Genomic DNA, 25,305 nt, shown 5'->3' with positions numbered 1-25,305 from the left:
GCAGGAGTACGTCAGCGATGTGCTGACAAACAGCAGCTCCCACGGAGCACAGGAGGGCCCTGGGAGCACACAGATCTGCTTTTCTTAGCACTGCATGAGACTCTCAGAGGACCTTTGAGGGCACACCTGGCACAAGAGCAGGCAACAAGGAGCAGAGCACGTGCCAGTCCCTCACCCTGAGGGAGCCAGTGTACTAGTCCCAGTTTGTTTCCTCTGTCCATGCTAATCCAAAGCACCTGGAGCAGGAATTCCCACCAGGGAGAAGGGAATTAGATTTTCTTGAGGATGATAATCCATTTAAATACAGCACTTCTGAGGAGCCTCAGCAAACAGCCCTGCTCCCCACACAGCCCCTGCTCCCCCACCTGCCTGGGGAGAGAGGGGGGTCCTGTCCACTGAGAGCAGAGGGGCTCAGACAAACATCAGATGCTCCAGAGCCTGCCTAAAAATACAGCTGTTTTATCCCCAAACAGTATGAAGTCACCTTGCTCCCAGAGCAGCTGATCAGCCCTTCACCCACTGGAAGCAGCCTACCGTGGTTAAACAGGGTTGGCTTGAAGCTCGGTTAAGCAAAATACCCAGTACACTGCTTTCATTTGAGGGGACAGGCATGTGCTGCCATCAGGGGACAGGCACAGGCCTCTTTCTGCCTCTCCTGCTTACAAGGGGACAGCACTCTATGTGCCACCACAAAACTGAGCATGAGGGAGGACACTGTACTGTGTCTGCTTTACTTGTCTGGAGGAGCTGAGCAGCTCCAGAGACCCAGGGCTGCTGATCCTGTGGGAATCAGGCATGGGCCAGGCACTGCAGGCAGCTCAGGAGCTGCTGACAAAGCCCCTTTGAGCTGCAGGCCACCACGCCAGGTCCCAGTGTGCCTCCCTTGAGTAAACCAAGCAGTTACACAAACATGAGCTCCCAGTTATCCAGCTCCCAAAAGTAATTTCAGATCAGAAACAGCCAAAAAGCCAGTTTTAGAAAGTACCATTTATTTGAGAAAAAAAAAATAAAAATAAAAACCAGTAACAGTGGAAAACCCCCAAGAGCAATTACACAAGAGAATCTAAATATCCCGAGAAGCAGCCACAGCTCCTGCCTGCCTGGCAGTGCTGCCCACAGGCAGTACAGTCGTCCCTCTCCTTTCCAGCCTCCAGTGAACTCTGTGCAGCTTTGAGAGCCTCCCAGAGCCCACATTTTCCCTGAACACACTTGTACTGGGACCAAGTGAGTGACGCAGAGGAGAAACTCTCCTCTGCACTGATGTCTCAACACATGCTCCTGCCTCACCCTGAGGAGGGGACACATTTATTTCTGTTGCCTCTCTGGATTTGGCCTCAAGCCTACAGCAAAGCCTCAGGAAGAAGGCTTCAGGAGCCATGAAGATTTCCAACCAGCCTTCACAACTGCCTGGTTTAGTGCTGCCTGCTCAGGTACTCAGTTTGGGGAGCCACACTCAGATTTTTGTCTCACACCACGTCAGACTTGGAGATGCGGGAGGACCCAACTTGCTCGTGGTTCTGTAAAACCTTCCTGACACACATCACCCTTTGCTCTGGGAGACTGGGGGGCTGGTTCCCCTCTCAGTGGAGGTAGGAGCCATGTACAGGGGGTGTTAAGGAAGATCCACAGCAGTTCAGAGCTATGAGAGAGCTCGGTGCTTCCCAGTGGGAGATGCCATCCAGGCAGAGCTCAGATCCAGCCTTCCCTAAGAGGCAGGGCTCAGCACCAGGGGACAAAGTTATCACCTCCACACTGCAAGCTCCCAACACCTGCTCCCAAGGGCAGCTCCAGGTGGGGATCTCTGCTCTGACTCTGGATCAAACCTGGCACCTCCTGGCCACAGCTGCTTCCAGGAGCTGGGACACAGCCCAGGAGCTCCCAGGCTCCTTCCCAAGCCCCTGGTGCTCTACACAAGACACTGGACAAACAGCAGCACAAACAAGATCAAAAGCTTCTTAGACACCACACCATAAGGCTGCTGAAGAATTAACTCCAGCCTTTTCATTCTCATCTGTATATATCTCAGTAAAATATATAATATATAGCTCTATAGGACTGATTGTAATATATTACAGCCTAGAATTACTCTTGTCTTTTCTCTACTTCAATCATATTTTTATGCATCCAACTTTGCATACAGAAGTTATTGCCTTGAATTTGTAATTGAAATTCACAGAATAAAAGCTTAAATAGTTTTCACAGAGACTCATTATATTAGTGTTTTACATAAAAAGGATAAAAGTTATCAAATGAGAAAGCAGCCGTTTCAGAAACTATAAATAATTCTATTTAAAAAAAAAAATCCTAGAGAAGTTATGAGAAAACCATAAATATCTTTACCCTCTATAGTAGCTGCTATAGAACTAAAAGAAACCTGTAACACTCTGTAGCTAACTCTGCTTCAGTTCAGAATATGAATCATATAAAACAGCATCTCTAGAGAAATGCCCGGCCAAAGGAAACACAAAGGGATTGAAAAAATAAATCTGAGGAAATTAAAAAAGTAGATTATTTTTTTTATTATTTCAAAACAATTTCTACAAACTTTATATAAACATTAGGTTATTTTCTTTAAAATTTTGTTATAAAAAAATCCTACAAGCAATCCTTAAAAAAAGGTAAGAGACTGAAGGCAAGGAAAGGGTGTTGCCATAGCCAAACACAACTGGCTGTCCTGATTTCAAGGACTAATGACCCTTGCCTGGGGCCAACAGGAAGAGACAGAATTCTCCTGGGGAAGACATTCCCATCAGCCCTTTATGGCATTCAGGGGTACTGAGCCCTTGTGGGCCTTTTACTCCCTGATAAGGCAACATTATCTGTAGTGTAAGAGATTCATAAATAGTTCTCCACAGAAATGCTTCACATCAACAGCCTGCTGCAAGACATCTAGTAGCAAGATTTATAAAAAAAGCCATCTTCTATAGAAGCAGCCAATCCCAGCACGGCACGCTGGATGCAAACACATGGTGTTTGCTTCCATACAGTCTGGTTTGTGTTTATATACCCTCTATAAAACCAAGCAGAAAATTTGGCATCTTTATTCTTTTTACACTAACTTAGAAAAAAAAAAAATACACTGAGGGTTTTTTTTTCAGACTCTTTGTATTTCATTGGGCCCTTGTTAGCTGAGTGGGATGGGAAGGGTCACGAAGGAAGTTTGTTTTTTCTCAAAGTCACTTTGAAATTCAATCCAAAAAATAAAAGAAAACATTTGTTCAGTACATCTCATCTGAGGGCACAGTATTTCCATACAGTCTGTTTGTCCCTTGATGGGCACAAGGTGCTGCTGAGCTTTAGGCATAGAACTCGTTTGTGGGGGCTTTCTTGTAGATGGGTTTCTTCCCCAGGTCGTAACTGCCCTCATCCTTTTTCTTCATGCGATAGACCAAGAGCAGGATCAGGAAGATGGCAAACAGGAGACCCACTGCTCCTCCTGCGATGAGAGCTGGGGAGGAAAGAGAGACTGGAGTAAGTCTTGGACAACTCCAAACCACCAGTGACATGGCAAAGTCTGCTTTGAGAACAGCAGCCCCCAGAGTCAGTGTCCATGTGCCTGTCACTGTGTGCTGGCACCTTCAGCAACAGCAGATGTTACTGGGAAAGGCCAGGATTGCTTCCAGTCCAACCACAGAACAGTCACATGTTCCACATTAACCAGTTTGAGCTAATCTTCCAGTTTAGTCCAAAAAAGAAATGTTGACAAGAAGATGCTCTCCCTGTATAGAGACAAAATAAAAAAACACCACCCAAAAAAGCCCCACCACAACCCACAGGAAAATGGTACAGGCTCCAATCTGCATATTTGTTAACTACCTGTGTGAGCACACCCTGGGGACTCTATTTCAATTCATCAACATCCAATTACCAACACCACTTCCCTCAAAAAAAAATTAAAAAAAAAAATCAGAAAACCCCAACAATCAAAACCCACAAACCTGCAAAAAACCACTAATACTTCCTCTCTCCTCACACCAAGGGTGGCCACAAGATTTCACTGAAGTTTGTTGTGACACCTATTGCTTGCACTAAATCAGCTTCTTTCCTAGATGGTTTTGCAATTCACTCCTCCAACATCTTCTCTGACTGGGAGGATGGCTGCAGATCAGCACAAAGAGCTTGGGTTTGTACTTGGACCACCAGACCAAGTGCCTGAAGCAGCAATGTGCTGGACAGACCTGTCCCACGTGCTGAGAGGAAGGCAATCTCTTGGTTTTGCTCTAGACATTGGTACTCAGATTCCTACAGCTGACCAGCTGTTGGATTCCCTTAGAGGGGTAGAGGGGTTGCTTGGCTCCTCGCAAAGCTCAAAAAAGGCAGAACATGGGCAGAGGTTGGAAGGAAAATGCCTGTATTTGATATAAAAGTCTATGATGTCACTGCTTTATGGCCAGAGACGCCTCTTGTTGAGGCAGTATCTGGGTGCAGAGCAGCTGCCACATGAATTAAGCCAACAGACAGCTGGTAGGCTCAAAAACAAGCTGTTTATCCCAGCAAAGACAGCAGCAGGCTCTGCTGTTGTGTAAGGACTGGGAAGCAGAAGCCACCCCACTACAGGTAGCCACAGAGGTAAAGCAATCATTCCCCTGTCAGCAGGGAGCTGCTCCCCAGAGAAACAGGGAACAACTGAAGCCATTTTGATTTTCAGTATTAATGATTTACCAGGACAAGGTGGAGTATTACCTGTAAGGACTTCTGTTCTTTCAAAGATGCTGCTGTTGGCTGTGCTTGCCATGGAGATCTTGTTGGACAGGTTCTCTTCAACAGGTACAGCTTTGTCTGGGATGATTTCGTTGTCCACCATTGTGTTTTTCTTCTCACCTTCTATCTTTCTGCCAGTATCTCCAGGGATATAGTTGTCAGATATCTACAGCACACAGACAAACCACACCCATCAGCAAGCAGCACCCAGCCTACCCCACAGCTGAGAGCAGGAGGGTGTGCAGGGCACAGAAAGTTTGCTCAGTGCATTACAAGTACACTGTGCCTGCTCATGCAGGTGGATTTGTGTTGATGCCACGTCTTGTGGCAGGGAAGGGTGTTCAGAAAGTTTCACAGACAGACCAGAGGAGCTACACGCTGCTTAAAAACATACTGGGGCAATACCTACCACAGGGGTATCCACAGTGCTCAGATACAAGCCATCTTCAGAGTCTGGGTAGTCTGCAGAAGGGGCAAAAAAAAAAAAATAAAGTTTTTGCCCTCATTACGTGCTGTTTTTACAGAATTCAGACACTTCCTGCAATACCCAGCAACTGTACACAAACTAGGACTCTTGTCCTCTACAGCTCCCTCTTATCTACTGGTACTATTTATCATTTAATGACTTGGATTGCACAAGACCACCAGATGTGATCTTAAACCAGCACCTCTGTGCTGGGAGGGCTCTTCAGCTGGATCCATCAGCCCCTGCACAGCAGGTCTGCCACAGCTCACAAGGCAATGCCAATGGAGGGCACTGCTCCCACCACCCATCCCTAAAGGATCCTTCACCAACCCTCCAGATCTGCCCAAACATGTCAGGCACTGATTTCAGCATTTGTTCTTTTACTTTTAGAGAATAAATGTTCACATAAAGGGACATAGAGCTACAGAAACTGGTTTGGGCAGGAAGCTTTGCATGTCACAGAGAGTTCACTTAAACACCAGTTAGTCCCTTTACCTTGTTTGGCCTCAGCTGAGACATTAACTTTAAGCCTTTTAACACTGCCTCAACAATAGATTTTTTTAAAATTTTTTTTTTTAAGTTTCTCAGCAGTTCTTTGGAGTTCAACAGGAAAAAGATCCAGCCAGCACAAGGCCTTTTCATTTGCAGCAAGACAAGCTTGGCAGAACTCCATCTGTCCTCCCTGAGTGATTCAACATCACGGCATCACTACTTTCACTGTTCTCATCTGAGTGACTACGAGTCACAGTTTTCATCTCCACCTGACACTGTGGTTCCTCTGGAGCTCTGGCTGTGATTTAGCCCATCACTCAAGGGCTGGTGCTGAAAGAAATTTCACAGCAACAGCTGAGGGAGATCCACTTCCCCACTTACCTCCTGACCCAGATGTCTCATCTAGATCTAACCCATCAGAGGTTAAGTGAGGCCTGAATTCACCAATGTCTTCATCGTCTGGCAAGTCCCCAGAGGCAGGGTAGTCAAGCCATCCAGCATCCATGGTTTCAGTTTCTCTCACCTGTACATGGGGGTGGAGACGTGTTAAAAATGACACAGCTCTCCAGGAGCATTTCACAGAAGGTTCAGAGCCTGAGCACATCACTTCCACCAGAAAAAAAAATATTAAATGCTGAACTTCCTCTCCACCAAAAGCATTATCTTTATCAGCTGAATTTCCCTAGAATTTCTCATAACAGAAGTGAGAGCCAGTCTGGGAGGGGAATTTCCTGAGGGCTACAGATTGAAGAGGTTCACCTGAACACACAAGGTGAAAATACCATAACAGGATCTTGGTCAGGAGTTTGTGGCAAAGCATTTGGAAATGTAATACCTTCAGGTTGTGATCAGGAAGCGTTCAGAAGGACTTTTTATTCCCAGGAAAAAAAGCCTGACACGTGTAGGTCGCTTTTTGCATAGTGCCAAAGCTTCATGCCAAAACAATTCCTCACTCTTTATACTGAGAACAAGCCTATTTTATCACCCAAGGGTTAAAAGCTGGTCTGTCAGTTCAGCTGAATTGCAGTGCAATATGGGCTGAGTTCAAGAGTGCTCACTATCAATAATGACTGGCCTGAAGGAAGAGCTTCTCCTGCATCACCTTTTTAAAAGGCATGTAAACAAACAAACCTATGAAATATCTCCAGGATCCAAAGGCCCATGGAGTGCAGTTACAGCACAGAAGCTGGAGAGCCTCCCAGATACCAGCAGTTTGGCCACAATCACAATTTGCCCCCCAGAGCTCATTTGCACTTGGACCTTTCAAGGAGCCACAAGCCCAAATCTCCTGCCCTCACCCAAGTTATCCAGCTTCCCAGAGCTATTTCTCCTGGCCCCACAGCCCTGGGGCCAGGCTGCTCAGGGTACCACAGGTATGAGCTTTGGGGTTGCCCAATACCACCCCACAGATTCCAGATGTTGCCACAGACATGAAATCATCCCCACGGAGGGGACTCAAGCCCTTCCCCCAAGGCAAGGGGCATGATGCAGATGGACAGGTCCCTTAGCTGGGGGCTAAGCTGACAGCATTCTTTCATGCTGTCCTCACAGGACAGCTGGGAAGTCTTGACAAAGGTTTTGCCTACCCAGAAGGGCATTCCAGAGTCCTGCACACCCAAGGGTTTTTCCCAATGTTCAAGCTTACCAGGCTACAGCCTCAGTGGGGTGAGGAGGATCAGAGACCCGTGGGGACATTTAGAGCTGGATGGCAGCACCACGGAGCCCTGGGCAGCTGGGATCAGCCCTCCTGCTCACCTGGCCAGGTGTGGCCCATCCCACAGCCCAGAGGTGATGAATTACATCCGCTATCGATCTCTAACCGAGGCAAACAATCAACCACGAGCCGTGTCAGCCTCCTCTGCCCACAGCCCCAGCCCTGCCCACAGCCTCATTCCCCTGCCCACTGGCACATGGGGTTTGCCACAAAAAAGCACAAGATATTTCTCATTTTGCACCAGGAGCAGCAGCAGCACTGGATGTGCTTTTCCTTGCTTATTGAGGCACTTTTGGTTTCCCCAGCAACCCCACTGCAGGATAACCAGATGAACAGCCCAGAGGGCATAAAGTGCTGAGGCCAGTTCTCCTCCCAGACCCTCTCTCTCTGCTATGCCAAGCCTGGCACTAGATGCTGGGAAGGGGGCTGGGAGAAAAGTCAGTTGGAAGAAATCCTCTCCCAGCCTGGAATCAGGCATTCCTAATGTTACTGATCATTTGCTCCAAGGCAAATTCATTTCAAGATATTCGAAACCCAGCCAAAGCCAGCCCTGCAATGGAAACTGCTTGCCAACATGCAGTAGCTGTTCCCAGGGCAGCTTCTGGCCATTTCATCCAGGGGCAGGAAGAACCCAATTCCTGGGGCTGGGGAGCACATTTGCTGCAGATCCAGAAAGCCCCACACCGGACAGAGACTGATGTTGGCAAGTGCTGTGCCGAGCCACACCCAGTGCCAGCTCACCCTGTACTTCACCATGAGTCACAGCCAGTAATGTCCAAGCAAGGGCAGCTCAAGAAAACCCAAGTTTAAGTCCCAGGGTGGCTGGACAGCACACTGGCCTTATCAGATCAGCCCAGCCACGAGCTGAGTGGCAGCACACAGCCACAGTGATCAGTGCACGCTGTGCAACACACCAGGTCTGGCTATCAAAAAAAACCCTATTTAAATCAGGACACACAGTGTTTACCAGCAGGGCACATTACAAGGAAATTACTGACTCACAAGCATAAATAAGATTATATGGGAGCGTTCCCTGAACTCATTCTTCATCATCCTCTTGAGCAAGGATGGGGAAGTTCCTGGAAGCCGCAATAACTTCTCTAAATATAGAGGAAACTTTTCTTGTGGGCAGTGGCCTCACATTACAGATTCATCCTGCAGGTAAGTCAGAGGGCTGCTGGGCACCTCCACAATTACTCTCCAGGTTTCAAGGCATGTCCTTCTAGGAAGCAGGCCCTGCCTGGGAGCTGGGACACGGGCAGGCTGGGAAGAGTTAACACAGGAGTGCTCACAGGGCAGGTCTGGAGCAGGCACATTCCTTACATACACACCTGTGAGAGGGCACACAGGCACCTTCACGGGACTTAAAAGCAAGAGCTTTGAGCTTCCCAAGTGCCACATAAAGAGCTCCCTGGAGTATTGTTTTAGAAGAGTAGATCCCTTTCCAAGAGTTCTGTTGCTTGGTGAAGAGGCACCACGGTGGGTGCCTGTACTTCCTGTGGGTTTGCAGGCTGCAGCCAAGAGGAAAAAGCACCAAGACAGCCACGAGAGGATGGCCAGCCCTTGCCAAGTCATCCCTGGCCACATCCAGCTTAACACCTTCTGCAACTGCCAGCTGGAGAGAAGGGCACAGCGCTGCTCAGAGTCTGTGTCCCACCACTGCTCTCCCCACGCTGCAGCCAGCCCAGGGACCTGCTGGCACAGTCTGCACAGCCCCACCTCAGCCTGGCTGCTGAAATACAGTCCTGCTATGAATGTGCTCCTCTCTAGGAGGGGTCTGGGCAGGAATCAACCTTTCCTGCAGGAGTCCAGTTCAAGGATTTCTTCCTCATGTTAAGCAGCTTTATCCCCAGTAAGCACAAAGGGAGATTAAACAGCATGCTGGGGAGCAGAAGCTTTTCCTGCCTGCCAGTGGCAAAAAAAAAAAATAAATAAGAGTGCATTCCCTGCCAGACAACCAGCATGTCAGGCACGTGAACTGTGAGTGTCATTCCTGGAAAAGCTGGGCACAGAAGCCTCATGTTTTGAGACAGGCTGCACTACTGGATGAAGCCAGACACTTTCTGCTCAGTGGAGGCACAGGAATAGCACCCCTGGGACCATGGGGAGCCCTGCTGTGCTCCATCCCTAACCCATCCCACTCCATTTTGTGCTTCTGGGGTCTTCCCTTACAGCCACAGAATACCATTCATCTCTTCTCAAAGCAAGATCAGCTATTTATTGAGGCAGCAAGCAAAGCTGCTGTGCAATGTGTGAATTTCCCCAGCCACTGGCAAATTCTGGGAAATAACAAACCCAGGCAGCTCACCTTCCCCAGCTCACATGTCCTCAACCACAGCCTTTGCAAACCCTTTCAAAAAACCCAAATGGGGTTTTGGGGCAGAGACAAAGTTTTCCAGATATGGAACTGGCTTTTACAGCTGTCCCTTGTCTCTGATCAAACACTGAGTTTATTAAAAGCTCCTTTGAAGGGTCACAGCCAGCAAGCTGCAAAGGGAGTCAGACCTGCAGGGACTGGGCCATTCACAGTGTACAGAGCCCTTTATCAAGTTTATAATTTTGGCATGGAGACCCAGTGCTTGCTCCTGGTCTCCCTCCCCAGCACTGTGTACATAAACCTGGGAGTAAACAGGAGCAAGGTGAAAGTCAACCTTCCCTAGACAAAAGCACACGGAGCTGGGCCAGCCTGGGAGGTGGCAGAAGAGGGCAGAGGCACAGAGCTGTTAACTCTGTGGAGCCTGCAGGTAGGGGTAAGCTGCTCCCAGGGCTCCTCAGGTGCTCAGCACTCAGGGTCAGCTGTACAGATCACCTCATCTCACTGCAGCAAGCAGCAATACACAAAATATCCTCCCCAGACCCTGTGCTGTCACGGAGCACCACAATGCACAACAACCAGCATAACCAGGAAGGGCTCCTGAACAGCATGAGCAGCACCAAGGATGCAGAGCTCTGTAAACCACCGAGCCCAAGAGGGGATTTCCATACAGTTCACTTCCACCCAGCTCTTGCAGGAGCCCACAAACCAGGAAGGTTTTAAAGCTCACGCCAAGTATATAAAAGAGCAGGGGTTAGGAGTGAGTTCACCCCCTCGAAGCCCCAAGAGCCCCCCAAAAGCAGAGAAGGCACACAGCACTGGAAACAGGGCAGCTCAAATCAGTGTGAAACAGCCAAAAAGAGCTGATCACAGGAGGAAGGTGTGCAGTGACAACAGGCAAAGACTGCTCTATCTTCACATCTGAATAAGCATTAAAAGTTAGAAGTGACACGAGCTTGCAGCAGAGCCAGCTCCTTCCAGACAAGTAAGGGAAGGGTTTATATTCCCCCCCAAATACCTTTCACTCCATGTTTCAGCTCTGTGTAAGGGAGAAGAAAATAAATACACACAAGTCATTTTAGTCCTGAGAGCAAAGCAAATAACATTTCAACTGAAGTCACACCTAACTCCCTTAACACACCAGCCACAGTAAAATAATAAAATGCACTTGTGCCAGCTCCTTGTGACCATGCCTGGAGGTATCATTTTACCTGCCACTCATTCCTGGTCAGTCTGTCCCACAACTTGCAGCACACACAGCCTGCACTGGCCTTTGTGCCAAGGGACAAAAGTTAAACAGCTCCCATCCAGGCATGTGTTTGCATTTAGTTGCAAGACAGGATCACCTGAGGCTTCCAGACATAGTTAAACACTACCTTTGCTCAACACTTTCCAAGCAGTAATAGAGCAGGGTCACAGCCAGCCTTGCCCATCCCCTGTGACAGCCACTGTCCAGCACTCCCAGCACAGTGACCCATAAAGGTAAATCCATGGCACTGAGGACCAAGGGGTAAATCAGAGTGGGGTACAGAGCAGGGCTTGCAGGCAGCTCCAGAACCCACAGCAGCTACTGCACACTCTGTGCCTCTTACCCAAGAGGGGAAAAGAATTTTTATTTAAATAGTTCTCAATAACAAAAAAAGGGTTTTGCTTCATAAGACAGGAGAAGCAACATGCAGGCTGGGGAGCTGTTCGAGCATCACTTGTTCCAGGTGGGTTAAGGGAAGCCTGCGCAGTCCCTGTCCAAGCAGGAGTCCATCTCCAGCCAGCCTGCTGTGCTCACAGCCCACGTGCAAAGGCACATCCAGCACCATCCCAGCCCCAGCCTGGCCCAGTCCCCCCTCAGCCCCGTTCCCCGTGTGATTCTTTAAGCCGTGTGGCCACAAGCAGCTCTCCCGGGGGCTCAGCAGAGCCATAATCCCCGTGACAATGACACTGTAATCCCGGGCTCTGGAGAGCCACTCGCTGTCACAGGTGATTCCCCTGCAGTGGGGATGAATCCTCCCAGGCCCTGCCTGCTCAAAATAAGCTTCCTTGCACTTACAAAGTCAAACTTCAGTTACCTTTGAGCTGCTGTGACCGCACAGCCTGTTCCCCCCCAGCCACATCGCGCACCGGGCGCTGCGGGAGGAGGATGGAGAGATTAAAGAGGAATGAACTCTTGTTTAACTGCTTTGGCCTGATTATCAGCCAAGAGCAAAGCCATAAAGATCGAGTCCTTTGCCAGGCAGGCACATGCTGGGGTATGTTTACTGCAATGGTGGCAAAATAGCTTCTCTAAACACTCAGTTCCCAGCTCCAGAGCTCGGGAAGGAGAGGACCAGTTCCCACTCCTGCTCAGGGAGATAAAGCTCAGCAGGCAGCTGCAGATGGCTGTGCCCATCACCTGCCCTGAAGCAAATAAAGCTAGGAGGAAAACTACAGGACGAAAAAGCAGGAGCTCTCATGTGACTCAAGAGGAAAACAACTTTGACAGACATTTCACACCCTTGAAGGGCTCTCCTGATACCATCACAGACCACGATACACACCTAATTCATAAAGTGATTATATTTTTTTTATGGTATTTACAAACCTCATCATAAGTAGCTCATATGCTTCACTGTCCAGAGCTCAGCCCAGAATCCGGAAAAATTCTGTTCAGGCTTAAAAAAGGAATTCACAGTTTTTCCAGCTCACAGCTCACTCTGAGTTGCCTTAGTGTATAATAAATGCTATTGCATTCTTGACTGTGGAAGAAAAAAAATATATATATAAATGCCCCAGCAAAACAGCTTTTCCATCAAGGATGATTTTTCATGCTGACACTTCAGACTTGGGATACTTCACATGTCACACTTCCCCCTCATGCCAGGAAGAGGCCTGCCCTCACTGCCCTTTCCTAGAATACAGCTACACCCCAGTGCTTCCCCGAACATGCACACAAGCAGAATTTCCACTTGGCAAGAAACGTGTGATGTGCATTTTTGGGATCTTTATGCTCCCTCATGCCAGAGTGTTAGCAAAACTAAGCCAGGCAGACACCCAACTTCAAAGAGTGCCCTTCCTATCTGGCTCACCATGCAGCTAATCTCAGCTTGTTTGTACAGTCAAGATTCCCAATGCTGCGCCCTACAAATGCTTCCCCTCCCACGATCCATTTTAATCTAATCAGAAGTAGTAGCCCAAAGATTTAGGCTTAGCCCAGGCAGTTGAGCTTTGCCAGCACAGTTCTGCTATTTCAAGCCTTGCTCTGTTGGCAAAGGTGCCAGCAAAGAACAGCAGCAGAGGAAGTTACCGGCACAAAAGCACTTGAGACAGTGGAGCGCTGCTGCTACGCTATCAGCCATACCCGTGTGAGCATTTATACAAACAAACATTTCAACAGCAGGGATTTTCCTGGCTAGCTGCAGCACCAGAGCCTGGGTTTTCAGGGCACGGGGTTTGCTGGGGGTTTTTTGGTTTTTTTCTTCACAAAGACATTGCCTACTTATGGCTTGGCTTGGGCCCAGAAAGCAGCAGACACAGCACGTGCTGTTCAGGATACTGCAGCTGTACTTCAGGAAACCTGTCACTTCCAGAAGCATTTTCCTCCTTCTGAGGACTCTGAGCTCCCAGTCAGGCTCCTTCCCCTCTCTGAGCACAGGGTGAGCAGCCAGCAGCAGCTTTCCATCCCTCCCTGAGCACGTCTGTGCACCCACGGTGCCCAGCCAGAGCAGAGGGACCCAGCTATTGTTTTATGTTATGTTCTGGTCACTCCTTCCCTGGTGCTGCAGAGCCCGTGCTCGGCTGGATGAGCGAGTCTGAGTAACCAACACGCAGGACCAGCTCCTCATACTCAGCCTCAGGAAATTTGGAATTAGCGCCAAGAACAGCCCGCGCATAAACAGTCTCCTGCAAGATCCTGGCTCCAGACTCTGCTCCACTGCACACTGTGGATTTGCAATAAATATTTACCTCGCTGGGGAACAGAATCTTCCAAGCAAAAGCTCCTGACATCAGTAAGGGCTGTATTTCCATTTGCAGGAGAGTAGGAGCTTCTCTGTTTTTAAAGTGGGACATTAGCCCGCTGAAGCAGCTTCTGCCACCCTCCTAGCACCACACCTGTCAGGATCTGTCCCTCCACCTATGGGTCTCACTCCTCTCCAGGCCTGCACAGCACCACACCTGGTGCCTTCCTTCCAGCCATACTCCTCTCAGTCACTCTGCCTTCTGCACAGAGGTTTCTGGCTGCTGTGCTGACCACTTCAGCGCAGGTCCAAGCACTTTGATGGTCATTACTGCATATTAATGTTGCTTTTCATCACTCTAGTTTGACTGCAACAGCAGCTAAAGGGCAGGAGGCAGCAGGGTTAGCCTCGCAGCAAGGTAAGTGGGGAAAGGCCACATCTCTTTCTATTCAAGTCTGACAGCAGCACAGTTTTAGAGGAACCATGGTGAACATGCCTTCTTCCCTTCAGCAGCTAAGGCAGAGCAATGTTGAGAGAGAAATCCTTCCCATGGAAGGCTTTGCTTTGCCTGACAGAACATGATTTGTTTAAGCAAGAAGCAACCGTGGTTTTAGTTGACATAAGACCAGCTGCTTGGGTAACCATGCTATGGGTCTCCCAGTCTCCTTCCTGCCCCAAGGAGTGTCTCCTTGAGATTTTAATTAACTGCTTTGATTTTTAAGTTATCCCAATAATTTGTCTAACAACAGCCTCTTGGCATTTCATACGCAGAGTCTCAGCCTCAAGGATTTAAGGATAAAACTGACAAGAGTGCATACTTCCAGCAAAAATAAAGACTTTTACAAGAAGCACAATCTTCTAGTCAGCCAGCCTTCAGAAACCGAGAGGGACACAGCTACATAGTGCATGCTTTCCCCTCCTACGCTGACATTTTCTCCAGATTCAGGATTAAGTATTTAACCCCCTCTTTTGAGACTTTATGCTCCTTTAGCTTGCTTTGAATGCTTTCAGTCATTTCGGATAATACTGCTGCTTTCCTCTCTCCCATGCAGCTCTTGTTTCCAACAGTATCTGCCTGAAAATGAAGGAATCACGGGGGTGCCAGAGCAAGTTATGGCTGCTCAAGACAGAGCCATTTTCTGATCTGTCTCTGCCAACACCAACTCGGCTGCTGGCAGCAGTCACATGTCAGAGCCCGACAGCTTTCCTGCCCACCAAAGCCACAACCAGATTAAACAGGAGGCAGCAGCAAAGGCTCTCAGTGCCAAGGGCAGCACAGACTGGGTGCCAAGCAGCAGCACCAGTTCTGCCTGTCACCCCTTCTGTAGCCCCAGAAGAAGAGATCCACCTCTGTGCTGCAGTGCCTCAGAAGTCTGAGTCACTGCTTTGGGTAAGGGGCCAGGGCCGTTACTCAGAGGGTGACAGCAGTGTCCCTGCGAGCTGGGATGCCAAGCCAAGTGCCAGAAACCTGAGTCACAGCGTGACTGCTGCAAGTCAGGGCGACACACAGCAGAGCTGATCCTCTGACCAGCAGCATTTACTGGACAAACATTCAGGCACACACTTAAAGACAAAAAATGAGTCTGAACTAACCTAGGAGCACAGTCCCAACTGCTCCTTAGTGTAGGATATTTTACAGCCCCTCGGAGCAGAGGCTCATTACAAGTGAAACACTAACTAGGCTGCCCTGTCTATTCAGAGCCACCAAGCCCAGTCTCATCACAAGAGTCTCATTCTAGTGCAAATCATTTGAATCCTTAATCTCAAGCATTTGCATTCCAGCGAGTCTCAAACAAACAGCCACACATGCTCCTCAACAGCAGCCCGGAGGTCAGGCGTGTGCAGGGCTTGTCCCCTCGGTTTTGTAGTGCTTCAACTGCATCAGCTTCTCGTTTGAGGCTGCAAAAGCAGCACAGCCCGGCTGTTGTCACAGGGCATAAAGGAACAGGATGTACTGAGTAAAGGGGGAGAATGCAGCTGCAAGACGTAAGAGCAGGCTCAAGAGGATAAATGTGAACTCAAGAGCTAGGAAGTGTTTTGAAGGATGGATGCTGCGTTTAGTCTGGCTGGGGAGTTCTGTGGGATCACAGAGCCGCGATAACTTAATCAAGTACTCTTACAAGTCAACCCAAGTAATCTACATTGCAGACCGTGGAACCACAGCTACCATGCCATCCTTACAGGTACAGATACTATCACTAATCAAAAAAAGTCTTTAAACCCAGGTCCAATCTATTCATTTGAGGAAAAACAACTTTGACACAAGATACAACACAACCTAGCGGTAACTTACAGTCAAGGGGATTCAAGCAACCAGGATATTTCCAAGAGAGCTTTTACTACCAGGAGTCAAAGTTGGAAGGAAAAGTAGCTGTAGGAGCTGTGCTGAAGCCTGCATGCTGAGCAGCAAGCCAGTGTGGCATCCCTCCACCATCAATTGGAAAGTCAGGTTAGCAGCTTCCAGCTTGCGGTGGAAGTGGGACACAAGCACTTTGAAAAGGCAGTATGACACTACAGGAAAATCATGGCAAGGTCACATTAGGCTCTAGTTCAGGCATTTGAGAGCAAATGGCCTCCCCATGCCATTCAAACAGCTCAAGGCAATAGTACAGCCATTAACTTGGAGGGGAAGGGGGGAAGACACATAGGAAAAACATTCTCCCTGTTGCTGGACTAGATTGCAAGTGCTTGGGAGAGAGCAACTGGAGGGGCAGGAAGGAGAGCAAACAGGTTGGCTAACAGCCTTTACTTCCCAGGGTGAATGAGCCTCTGGTATCACAGCTCTGAGAAGTACCAAGTTCAGCCCCAACTTGCCTCTTGCGTAAGATGTTCGGGAAAGCTCTGAACCACAGGAAAGCACTCTCCATCATGGGAGCTGGCAGCACTTGGGACAGATGAGGGCTGGGCAGCAGTGCTGTTTCCCTGACTGTGCTCCAAGTGCTGCAGGGTGACTGTTCCTACCCATGGGAACCTCCACATCCGAGGTGCTCAGCTGGGGAGGGACCACACAGCCCTGAACTCCCACCCCATGAGCTGTGCATGCAGCTCAAGAAAGTACAAGGTGCTAAAGAAGTTGGTTTTTCCTACACATTGCAGTCATTTCATCCCAACAGCTATAGGTTTGACTTGCAGAAGTCATGAGTTCCTTCTCCTTCAGGGCTAAGGGACACTGCTTCAGACACTGTCATTTTGCTGCTCTGTGCTTTAAGTAGACTCAAACAAAGCAGAGATTTGCTCTAAATGTGAACATGGCAAGTAAAGGTAAAATAAAGTAAAACGTGCAGATAGCAATGTCTTGATTTGATTGGGAGGGACAGATGAGAAACTGGGCAAAGAGCAGAAAGAACAGGCCTCAGGGATCAATGGCAGCAGGACAAGCCAAACCGGTTTTAACATTAATAATGCTGCACTACTTTCCAAACACAGCTATCATCAACAAGACACCAGCTTTGCCAATCAGGAGGCCTCTGTGCATGATTGCTTTAAACCAGCAAACAGAGCCCACAAACAGCACCAAGCCTCCCCCGCCTCTCCCTAAGCAATCCTCTGCCAGCGGCTTCTGGGTTGGATTTCTGCTGCTCTGTGCTGCTGAGGACACAAACACGATGTGGTGCTGCATGAAGACTTTTTCCGCATAGTTCAAGGCACAAAAGTAGGACAACTGCAACAAGGCTGCAGCCCAGGAGCACTGCTACAGCCCCGCTGAGCTGAGCACTCAGCCCCTTTGCAGCCCAGATAAACTGAGCAGAGCCCAAGCCTGCAGCAGAGGGAATGCCCTGTGCCATGGGGGAATACCTCCTGCTTCCCTCCTGTGCTGCCAGGGGCACTTCTGGATGCTGAATGCACCGGGAAAGCTCAGCGATGCCACTGCCCAAGCAAGGCAGACCTGATGTCCTTTGTTAAATCCACTGATGCCACATCTTGGACGCATTGGTGACCTGCTGTCCACCCCCCACATCTTCTGCAGGAAGCCCATCCTTGCACAGCACAGAGGGGAGCATCCTGCCCACACACCCTTTGCTTTCCAAGGCACTCAAGCGGAGAGGGCTGGGGACCACCTGGTGACACCAGGCATCAGCTGCAGCCCCCCTGGAAGAGGACAGTGCTCTCACACAAAGCTGTGGGGCTGTTATAACACAAACCCACCCACCCACCTACAGCCTGAGCTCCAACGTCACACTTAGGCACTCCAGTAATATTCCCCACCCTCTTACACATCCAGGATTGCTTCACACGGAGAAATCCCATTTACACCAGAAAGCTGCTCAAGGGGAAAAGAGCCAAGGCATTTTTGTTGGTACAGGCTTGGGGAAATACTCAAGCACCGAATCACTCTCAGCATCCATACTCTTACATAAGCACAAGAAATACAATCCCCATCTTGTTAAGAAACAGCTACCTGTCTTCACCCTGCCCGCACAGAAAAACCAAGAGCCACATGCTGTGCAGCCCTGCACGTTTTGGCAGTGCTATTAAAAAAAAAAATACCATGGGAGGAGTGCCAGCAGAACTCTCGCAAACCGTGTGTCATCCTTGTCTCCTCCCCGGCAGCCCGTAACCCCAACAATTTGTTTGGATTAGGCTTTATAGTAGGCCAGTGTTACTTCTCAAGCACACACTCAATCTTAGGTACCTTAAAATATTTACGGATAAATATTCCACGTAAATTCTATATAAGGATTTACAGACCACATCTGTGCAAAATTTGTTGTCTTTGCAGAAACCCGATGCTTGCAGACCAGTCCAGTCCCCAGGGACACCAAGTTGCATTTCATACCAAACATGGTCAGTGCAATTTCCAGATGCTGTCTGCCCCAAAGGTTTGCCCTACTAGTTTGGGCCAGTTCCCAAACGACCGATTCACGTGCTTAATGGCAGGGATAAACACACCAGATTAGAGTAAAGTGGATTTGGGCTGCTTGGTTTTAGAGGGTAGCTGACAATTACTACAGATGCTCTCTGTGGGAGATTCCTGCTCTACAATCAGCAACCCCCCCAGCCCTTTGCCCCTAGCAGAAAGCAGCAGAGCCTTATCAAGTTCTGATCTGCCCACCCAGCCTTCAATCCAAAACAAACCAATGTAGATGATTAAATCTACTTTGGGAACCCCTGATCTCCTGCAGTTACCTTAATCTCAGCAGCTCTTTCACACTAACAGAGGAATCTGCCCTAATTGCACTATCAGCAAGATGGTCACACAAAAACAAACAAACAGCCGGGAAGCCAGAATCTCAGATTTCTGCTTCACCACGAAAGACCCCCACATGTGCCGGCCTGAAGCATCCAAAATGTTTCACCTCATTATATGTTTAAGAGATTTTTAAACCCTCCACGGTAACGCATCATTTTTCACTGCCATGTGGACGCGAGGAAGGTTTGATAGACACAGAAAGACACCAGGTACCAGCACACCCAAACTCAGGTAAGGCTGGAAAGCCTACCCAGGCGCTGTAACGCACCGCACGCGTCCAGCCCACCGCACACGCACAAGAAAAGACGAATTAAAGGACTTTCACGGCCAGAAGCTGGAGATTAAAACTGTAAGGGAGAGCAGTTCATTTGTGGCAGGTAGCCGGGTGCCTGCGCTGCTGGAAGCCGAGCAGGGGGCAGATCGGGGTACGTGAGGAGCGGCACAGCCGCGGGGCCAGCGGCGGCTGCTGTGGCACCGGCCGGAGGAGGCAGAGTCCGAGCCAAGCGAACCGGAGGAAGAACGGGACCGGCCCGATGACCGTGTCCCTATTTCACCCACCCTTCCCTTCCCCCGGAGAAGGGCAAACAGCGGGGGCAGAGCGCCTGGGGGGCGGCAGCTTGCGAGCGAGACCCGCGGGTCACCCACCCCCCGTGCACCGGGAGCCCTTCCCTGCCGGGCAGAGCCTCCCCTCTCCCCCTGTCTCACCGACTCGGCGGCGGCGGCTCGCAGGAGGAGGCCGAGCAGCAGCGCAGCGCGGAGCAGAACGCGGGGCAGCGGCATGGCCGGGCTGGGCTGGGCTGTGCCGGGACACACGGAGCAAAGAGCGGCCGGTCCGACCGGAGCGGGCTCTGGCTGTGCCCCGCTGCCGCCGCCCTTATAGGGACGGCTCGGCACACGGGGCGGAGCGGCGCTGCCCCCGCCCCGCCGGGAATGCCCCGGCCCCGGAGCCCCGGGAGGCTGCGGGCTGCCCCGCACCGACAGCATCGCTGGCCAGGAGCCGGGCCAGGAGCCGGGCCAGGAGCCGGGCCAGGAGCCAGCCCGAGCGGGGACACACGGCAGAGCCGCCCCGGGGGACTCGGAGGGCTCCGGAAGCCGCTGTGCACGGCTCGGAGCTCCGCACTGCGCTATGGGGAGCGGGGGAAAGGGAAAGACAGGGACGGGGAGAAAGGGGGAGGAAAAGGGAGGGAAGGGGGGAAAAGGGTCAGGAGAAAAGGAAAGGAGGAAAAAGAAGGGAAAAGGGAGGGAGAAGTGAAAAGGGGGAAAGGGAAAACGAAAACGGGGGGAGAAGTGAAAAGCGGGGGGAAAGGATAAAAGGGAAGGGAAAGCGGGGCTAAGAAGGAGGAAGAGAGAAAGTGGAGGGAGCGGGCACACAGCATCCACTTTTGCAATATTCCACAAGTGACAATCTCACATTTAGGGAAAAGCGAGAGCGAGCCCCTGTCCCTGGCAGCCGCGGTTGTCCGGGGGGTGTTGCATCACTCGGGGCTCGGCGGGGATGGAACACGAAACCGCTCCCTCAGTCTTCTGTGTAAGCAGCAAGCGCAAAAACCCACGCTGATGAAGAGCGGGGGGAAAATCCAACAGCACAGTTCATTTCCGTTTCTCTTCTCACATTAATAACTTTGCCTGACCATAAGAATTTGCTTGACAATATCTATTTCAGCCCCTTAACCCGAGGGGCACCTGAAATACCACAACACTACAGCCCTGTGCTTACTCTGCAGCCACACCAACTTGCACTTGGGTTCTGCTTTCTAGAGAATAAAATATTTTCTTAACAGGGAATCAGTGCATAGCAAAGCATATGTGCCATGATCCCACCTGCCAGGTACAGATGCCAGCTTCATTCAATCTGGTTCTCAGCTTCCTCCAGCACCACAAATTTATCCTGAGAGAACCTGTAACCTTCCCCCTGTCCCACCTCCAACCAAAAACATCCCTAAGGTGAAGCAGCTTTTCCAGCTGCCTGTTCCTTTGGGAATAAACAGCTGCAGAGGGTGTGAGCTGAGATCCAGACGTGTCCTCAGTGTTTGCTAGGACTGTGCCTACACACATGGCCACTGGCAGGAGGGATCTCCTGGCAGCACCGTGCTGTGGAGCCTGTTGGTATAATATGAATTGACAAGGAGCATGGCTCAGGGCTTAAAAAAAAATAGTTAAGATCTGCAGACAGCACACGTGGATAATGGTAGGAACCAACCTGGAAGAGGCTGTGGGTGATTTTGCTGACCTGCTCTGCTCAGGACAGCCATGTGTCACTAACCCTTTAGTTCGCTTCAGCATCCAAGGCCATGAGGGAGGGATTTGTGCTGCAGGCTGGGTTACCACCCTTCCTTACTACCCTTTCTTCATCACACAGAGGAACTGATAAAAATCACTGCTGTTGCAGCCAGGGAGACCAGCTCCCATAAATGTCCAGCTCTGGACACTCAGCAGAGGTGGGGAGCTGTAGCTGGTGGGGAACAGAGATTGGGTCAAATGTGCAAAGAGTGGTCCATGGTCCATACCATGACATCTGCCAGACAGGAGACAGCCTCAGCAGCACAAGGTGGCCAGAAGCACTCCATGCCCCCAAACCCTCTAAATGCCACCTGTATTTGTGTGCATGTGGCCATGACCTCTCTACACATCCTTCCAGGTAAAGCAGCCACCACAAAGATGCTTTCAAAACCAACTTTCTGTATTGTGGCTACAAATGTTGCTCACTCACCCGTTAACTTCCTCTCCAAACAAGCACAATATGCCGAGCTCCTGGTTATCATATCCCTCAACACATTCCCCTTCCACCAAAAAATCCCCTTGCATGGCACAGGACAGTGTTTTCCCTCCCAGGGAAGTTCTGTTGTGATAAGATGGAGAGGAGTCAGCCTGCTTGGCCTGGGGACCACACACATTGTCCATCCATGTCACACCTGCATGCATAATCCTTCAGGCAAACTGATCTTAGGCTTTTGGAAATAGAAGAAAAAATTAAACTAAACCCTAATGTACTTTTCAACCTTGAGAACAAATTCCTGTAACTTTACTGATGACATTTTTAAAGTGCATTGTGTAGATCCACCTCCCTTCCTTACACACATGGAAACATTCTGTGACTGTATCTCAAGAGAATGAAAGGAAATGCAGTAATAAAAATCATAATATGGTTCTGTAAACTCATGGCCATAAAACAGCTGCCTTCATTTTGCCCTTCAAGTGTTCCCTTTCAAAATGCTGACATTCTCCTCTTTGGAATAACGCAGAAAATCCGTGGCTATTTGACACTCAGAGAGAGCAACAGGACAAATGGGCCCAGAGAGCAAAAATGCACCACTGAAATGTCCTTTCCTGAAACTTCACCATAAGAGAGAGAGGCAGAAGCAAAATAAAATGCATGTTGAGAAATACATTTGTTCTGGGCAATGAATTCTCACATTCAAGGTGTGTGAATTGCATTGTCCATGTAAGAATTACAGTTGGCAGAGAAATAATACAGGGTGGCCACCCCTGTTCCTAACCTAGTGCTCAACGGTGAAGGATTACCTAAACCTCATGTGAAAATCAAAATAAACAGCTGTCAGTTACCAACACAACACAAACGTGCTGGAAGTGGAATGGAGTGTCCAAATACAATACATTTGGAGGCTGAGAGGAATCACACTTTTACATGGCACGTCAAGAAATGTCTAGATAATCTGAAGAAGGCCACAAACAAGGCCCTTTAGACAACTTGATCATAAATTCTGTTGCACTAATCAAGAAAAGAGATTCTCCAGCCAAGCTCAACACAGTTCCTACAGGCAAATTTTCAAAAAGAGCTTAGAGCAGGATTTTCAAGCAAAAAGAAGCCTTAACGTAGAGTTTTAAGAAATCCCAGCTTCCAAAGTCCATTCAATATGCTGAACTCTTTGGAAAAACACACCTGCACAGCACGTGGGTGGAGGAAGAGGAGTGACTGAAAACTCTCATCCCATGGTTTGAGCCACCTAATGTTGAATTTTTCTGGAAATGTGTGCTCTTAGCCTCGCTGTCCCTTTAGCAAAGATGACCATCAGCACAATTCCTACCTTCCTGTCAAGAGGGAAATGAACTCCAGCAAAAGTCATTCAGACAGCACCACCCTTTGTACACCAGCTGGTAAAATACAGATCACCTAAATAAACATCTTCCTGTTTTAGGCAACGATTCCTGAGAAGGAAAACAATAGCCTCCTAGACAGCTATTTTTTATGTAAAGAATCAGTGGCTAAATAGGGCATTCTTTTTCTACACTCCTGATAAAGAAGTGACCACAATAGTTTCATGTGATCTGGGTACACCCTCAAGTCATGGGCTGTGTCCTGGGCATATCGCCACTTCTCCTCCCACCTGCTGCTCTTCACAACACTCAGATGGCACACACAGAACAGTTATTGGTGAAAAAAGATGTTCTAACCAGAAGTCAGGTGAGCAGCACCCACTGTGGCACCCTAGAAATCATGGTGTCTGTGTTTCAACTTCCTTTTCCTCTTTAACACATCTTCCCTTCACAGCTGTTTCCAACTTTTTGTTTAAACTAAAGAGAAATGAAGAAAGCCATTTAATTCCCAAATACAGTTTGCTTTCCAGGTCCACTTAAAACCTTATTCCACAGGGATGTGGGGCAAGGCACCTCAGAGGGAAAACACCCTCTTTTCCAGGAGTCCCCTATGCTGGAGCAGCCTGGAGAGGAGAGACAGCCAAATCAGGAGCAGGAACAAATAAACATGACCATGAAAGATGCCGTCACAAAGTCAGACAGGAAACAAGTTCACAAACCGGGCTGCAGTTTAGTCACAGCACAAATGTCTTTGTGCCACAGCACTTCCCCGTGTCCATATGGGGAAGGAGCCTCAAGTCACACCTTTCGATGCCTTCAGTCACAGGACAGCAACCAAGCAGGGAGAAGCCTCAAATTCCAAAGCAATTCAAGTCAACAGCTCCCAAAACACAGGCTTGCATCTTGTGATACCATGGGGTTCTGGATAAATTTGATATTTGGCTGTGGAAAGAGACCCAGCAATGATACCAACAGTTCTTCTACCTTACACTAGGTTGGAGTTTTAGTTGGTTTTGTCTAAACTGCCAAAAGTTTTGCTGGCAAAGGAAAGTTCGCCCTATGAGGGGCCATAAAAGAAGGAGGTAAGTGAGAATTAGTATCTAGGTGATGGCTTGCTTGTCTCTGAGAGCCAAACAGAGTAGATTTTAGGAAAGGAAACCAATTTCTACCAAGAATGAACAGAGGAAGTGTCGAGTGTCACAATTTATGTTCAGCAATGTGTTGGCAGCAGACAGCCCTGACAAGGCTGGGATTTTCCCCTGTTCATTTCTGCACAGGCAAAGGCTGGAGCTTCTGCAAAAATAAAATCTCCAAAGGCCCAAGTGAGAATTCAGCAGTGGCCCACATCCACCATGCATGTGCCTCTGCCTTGCACAATCTCTCCTAGGAGATGGTCTGGGAACAGGGAACAAAATGTGTCGAACCTGGCTCAGCACAGAAATTCACAGAATGAGGAAAGGAAAACATACAGCAAAGCTGCATAGGGAACTTCCCGTAAGAGGCATGGAAAAAACGTCATGACAGTCTGTCAGAGATCATAATCTGAGTTCCCATAGCCAGCATACTCCACACCCACGACTGATGTGAGCCTACCACCTCCCATAGAACCTGGATTCCCCTTTTTATTCCTCCTCCCTGTTTTTCCAGGTGAAAATGGCTCTTGTGGCAACTCCCCTGTCCACTGAAACAGCCCAGAGGTGCCTCCTCTCCTTTTTCCAGCAAAGATCTTATCTTATCTCCAAAATGCTCAGTTGTTCCACACAGCCTTGGGGGTTTTGCTGTTGAGTCAGTGGCAAGTCTTATACCCGAAGCCAAGCAAGCAGGATGGCTCACAAGGAGCCCCAGCAGCCAGGAGCTGATCACAGAAGGGCTACAGTGGAGCACGAGGGTGTCTGGAATCCGGCCATTTCATGAGGCTAAATAGAATAAATCAGCACAGATCAGAAGAAACATCCCAAAAGAAGCCAATCCAGCCCTGCTGGGTACCATAACAACATCCTGGTACCTGATGGCCTAAAGCTAGAACCAGCACAGCTGGGCAGCAGCTGCCAAGAGCCTCTGCACCTATGGGAACTGGCCTGGAAATGAGAGGAAACACCCAGGGACAATAATTTCTTGTATGGTTGGTATTTGTATCTTTAGCAAGGGCTGCTCAGCCAAGTTATTGAACACACTGACACCAGTGCAAATGGGCAGGGACAGGGGCTGGGGTAGCTTTATCTCCAAAATCCTCTGTTGTCCCACACAGCCTTGGGAATTTCACCATTCACACAGTGACAATTCTCATACTGAAGCCAAGCAAACACCGCTGCCATGAGCCGATCACAGAAGGGGTTCGGGGGAGCATGAGGGACTCTGTGTATTTTTAGCAACTTTTAGCCAAGTTACTGAAGGCACCGAGGCAGGGCAGGGGACGGGGCTGGGGAAGCCCTTGGCAGGCAG

At 49.3% G+C, this 25,305-nt stretch overlaps 1 protein-coding gene across 2 annotated transcripts; it reads right to left on the bottom strand.

Annotated features, from left to right (window-relative positions):
- Positions 1–967: 967 nt before the first annotated feature.
- On the bottom strand, positions 968–19,667 carry SDC4 (syndecan 4). Of its 2 annotated transcripts, XM_005524668.3 has the most exons (5): positions 19,513–19,667; positions 6,041–6,182; positions 5,111–5,163; positions 4,684–4,867; positions 968–3,448 (listed from the first exon to the last, which is right to left on the bottom strand). In XM_005524668.3, the coding sequence occupies exons 1-5, from the start codon at positions 19,585–19,587 to the stop codon at positions 3,297–3,299; spliced, it is 606 nt and encodes a 201-aa protein (XP_005524725.3). In that variant the 5' UTR covers positions 19,588–19,667; the 3' UTR covers positions 968–3,296. The 2 variants fall into 2 exon arrangements, with proteins under 2 accessions (XP_005524725.3, XP_014109628.1); XM_014254153.2 differs by lacking the exon at positions 19,513–19,667 and having other exon boundaries at positions 6,041–6,278.
- Positions 19,668–25,305: the final 5,638 nt, after the last annotated feature.

This window comes from Pseudopodoces humilis, chromosome 19 (genome assembly GCF_049639895.1).
Source record: "Pseudopodoces humilis isolate 2021_Gansu_Grassland_sample_001 chromosome 19, ASM4963989v1, whole genome shotgun sequence".
Taxonomy (NCBI): domain Eukaryota; kingdom Metazoa; phylum Chordata; class Aves; order Passeriformes; family Paridae; genus Pseudopodoces; species Pseudopodoces humilis.
Note: the sequence above shows the minus strand (reverse complement) of the source record. Positions and strands in the feature narration are given on the sequence as shown.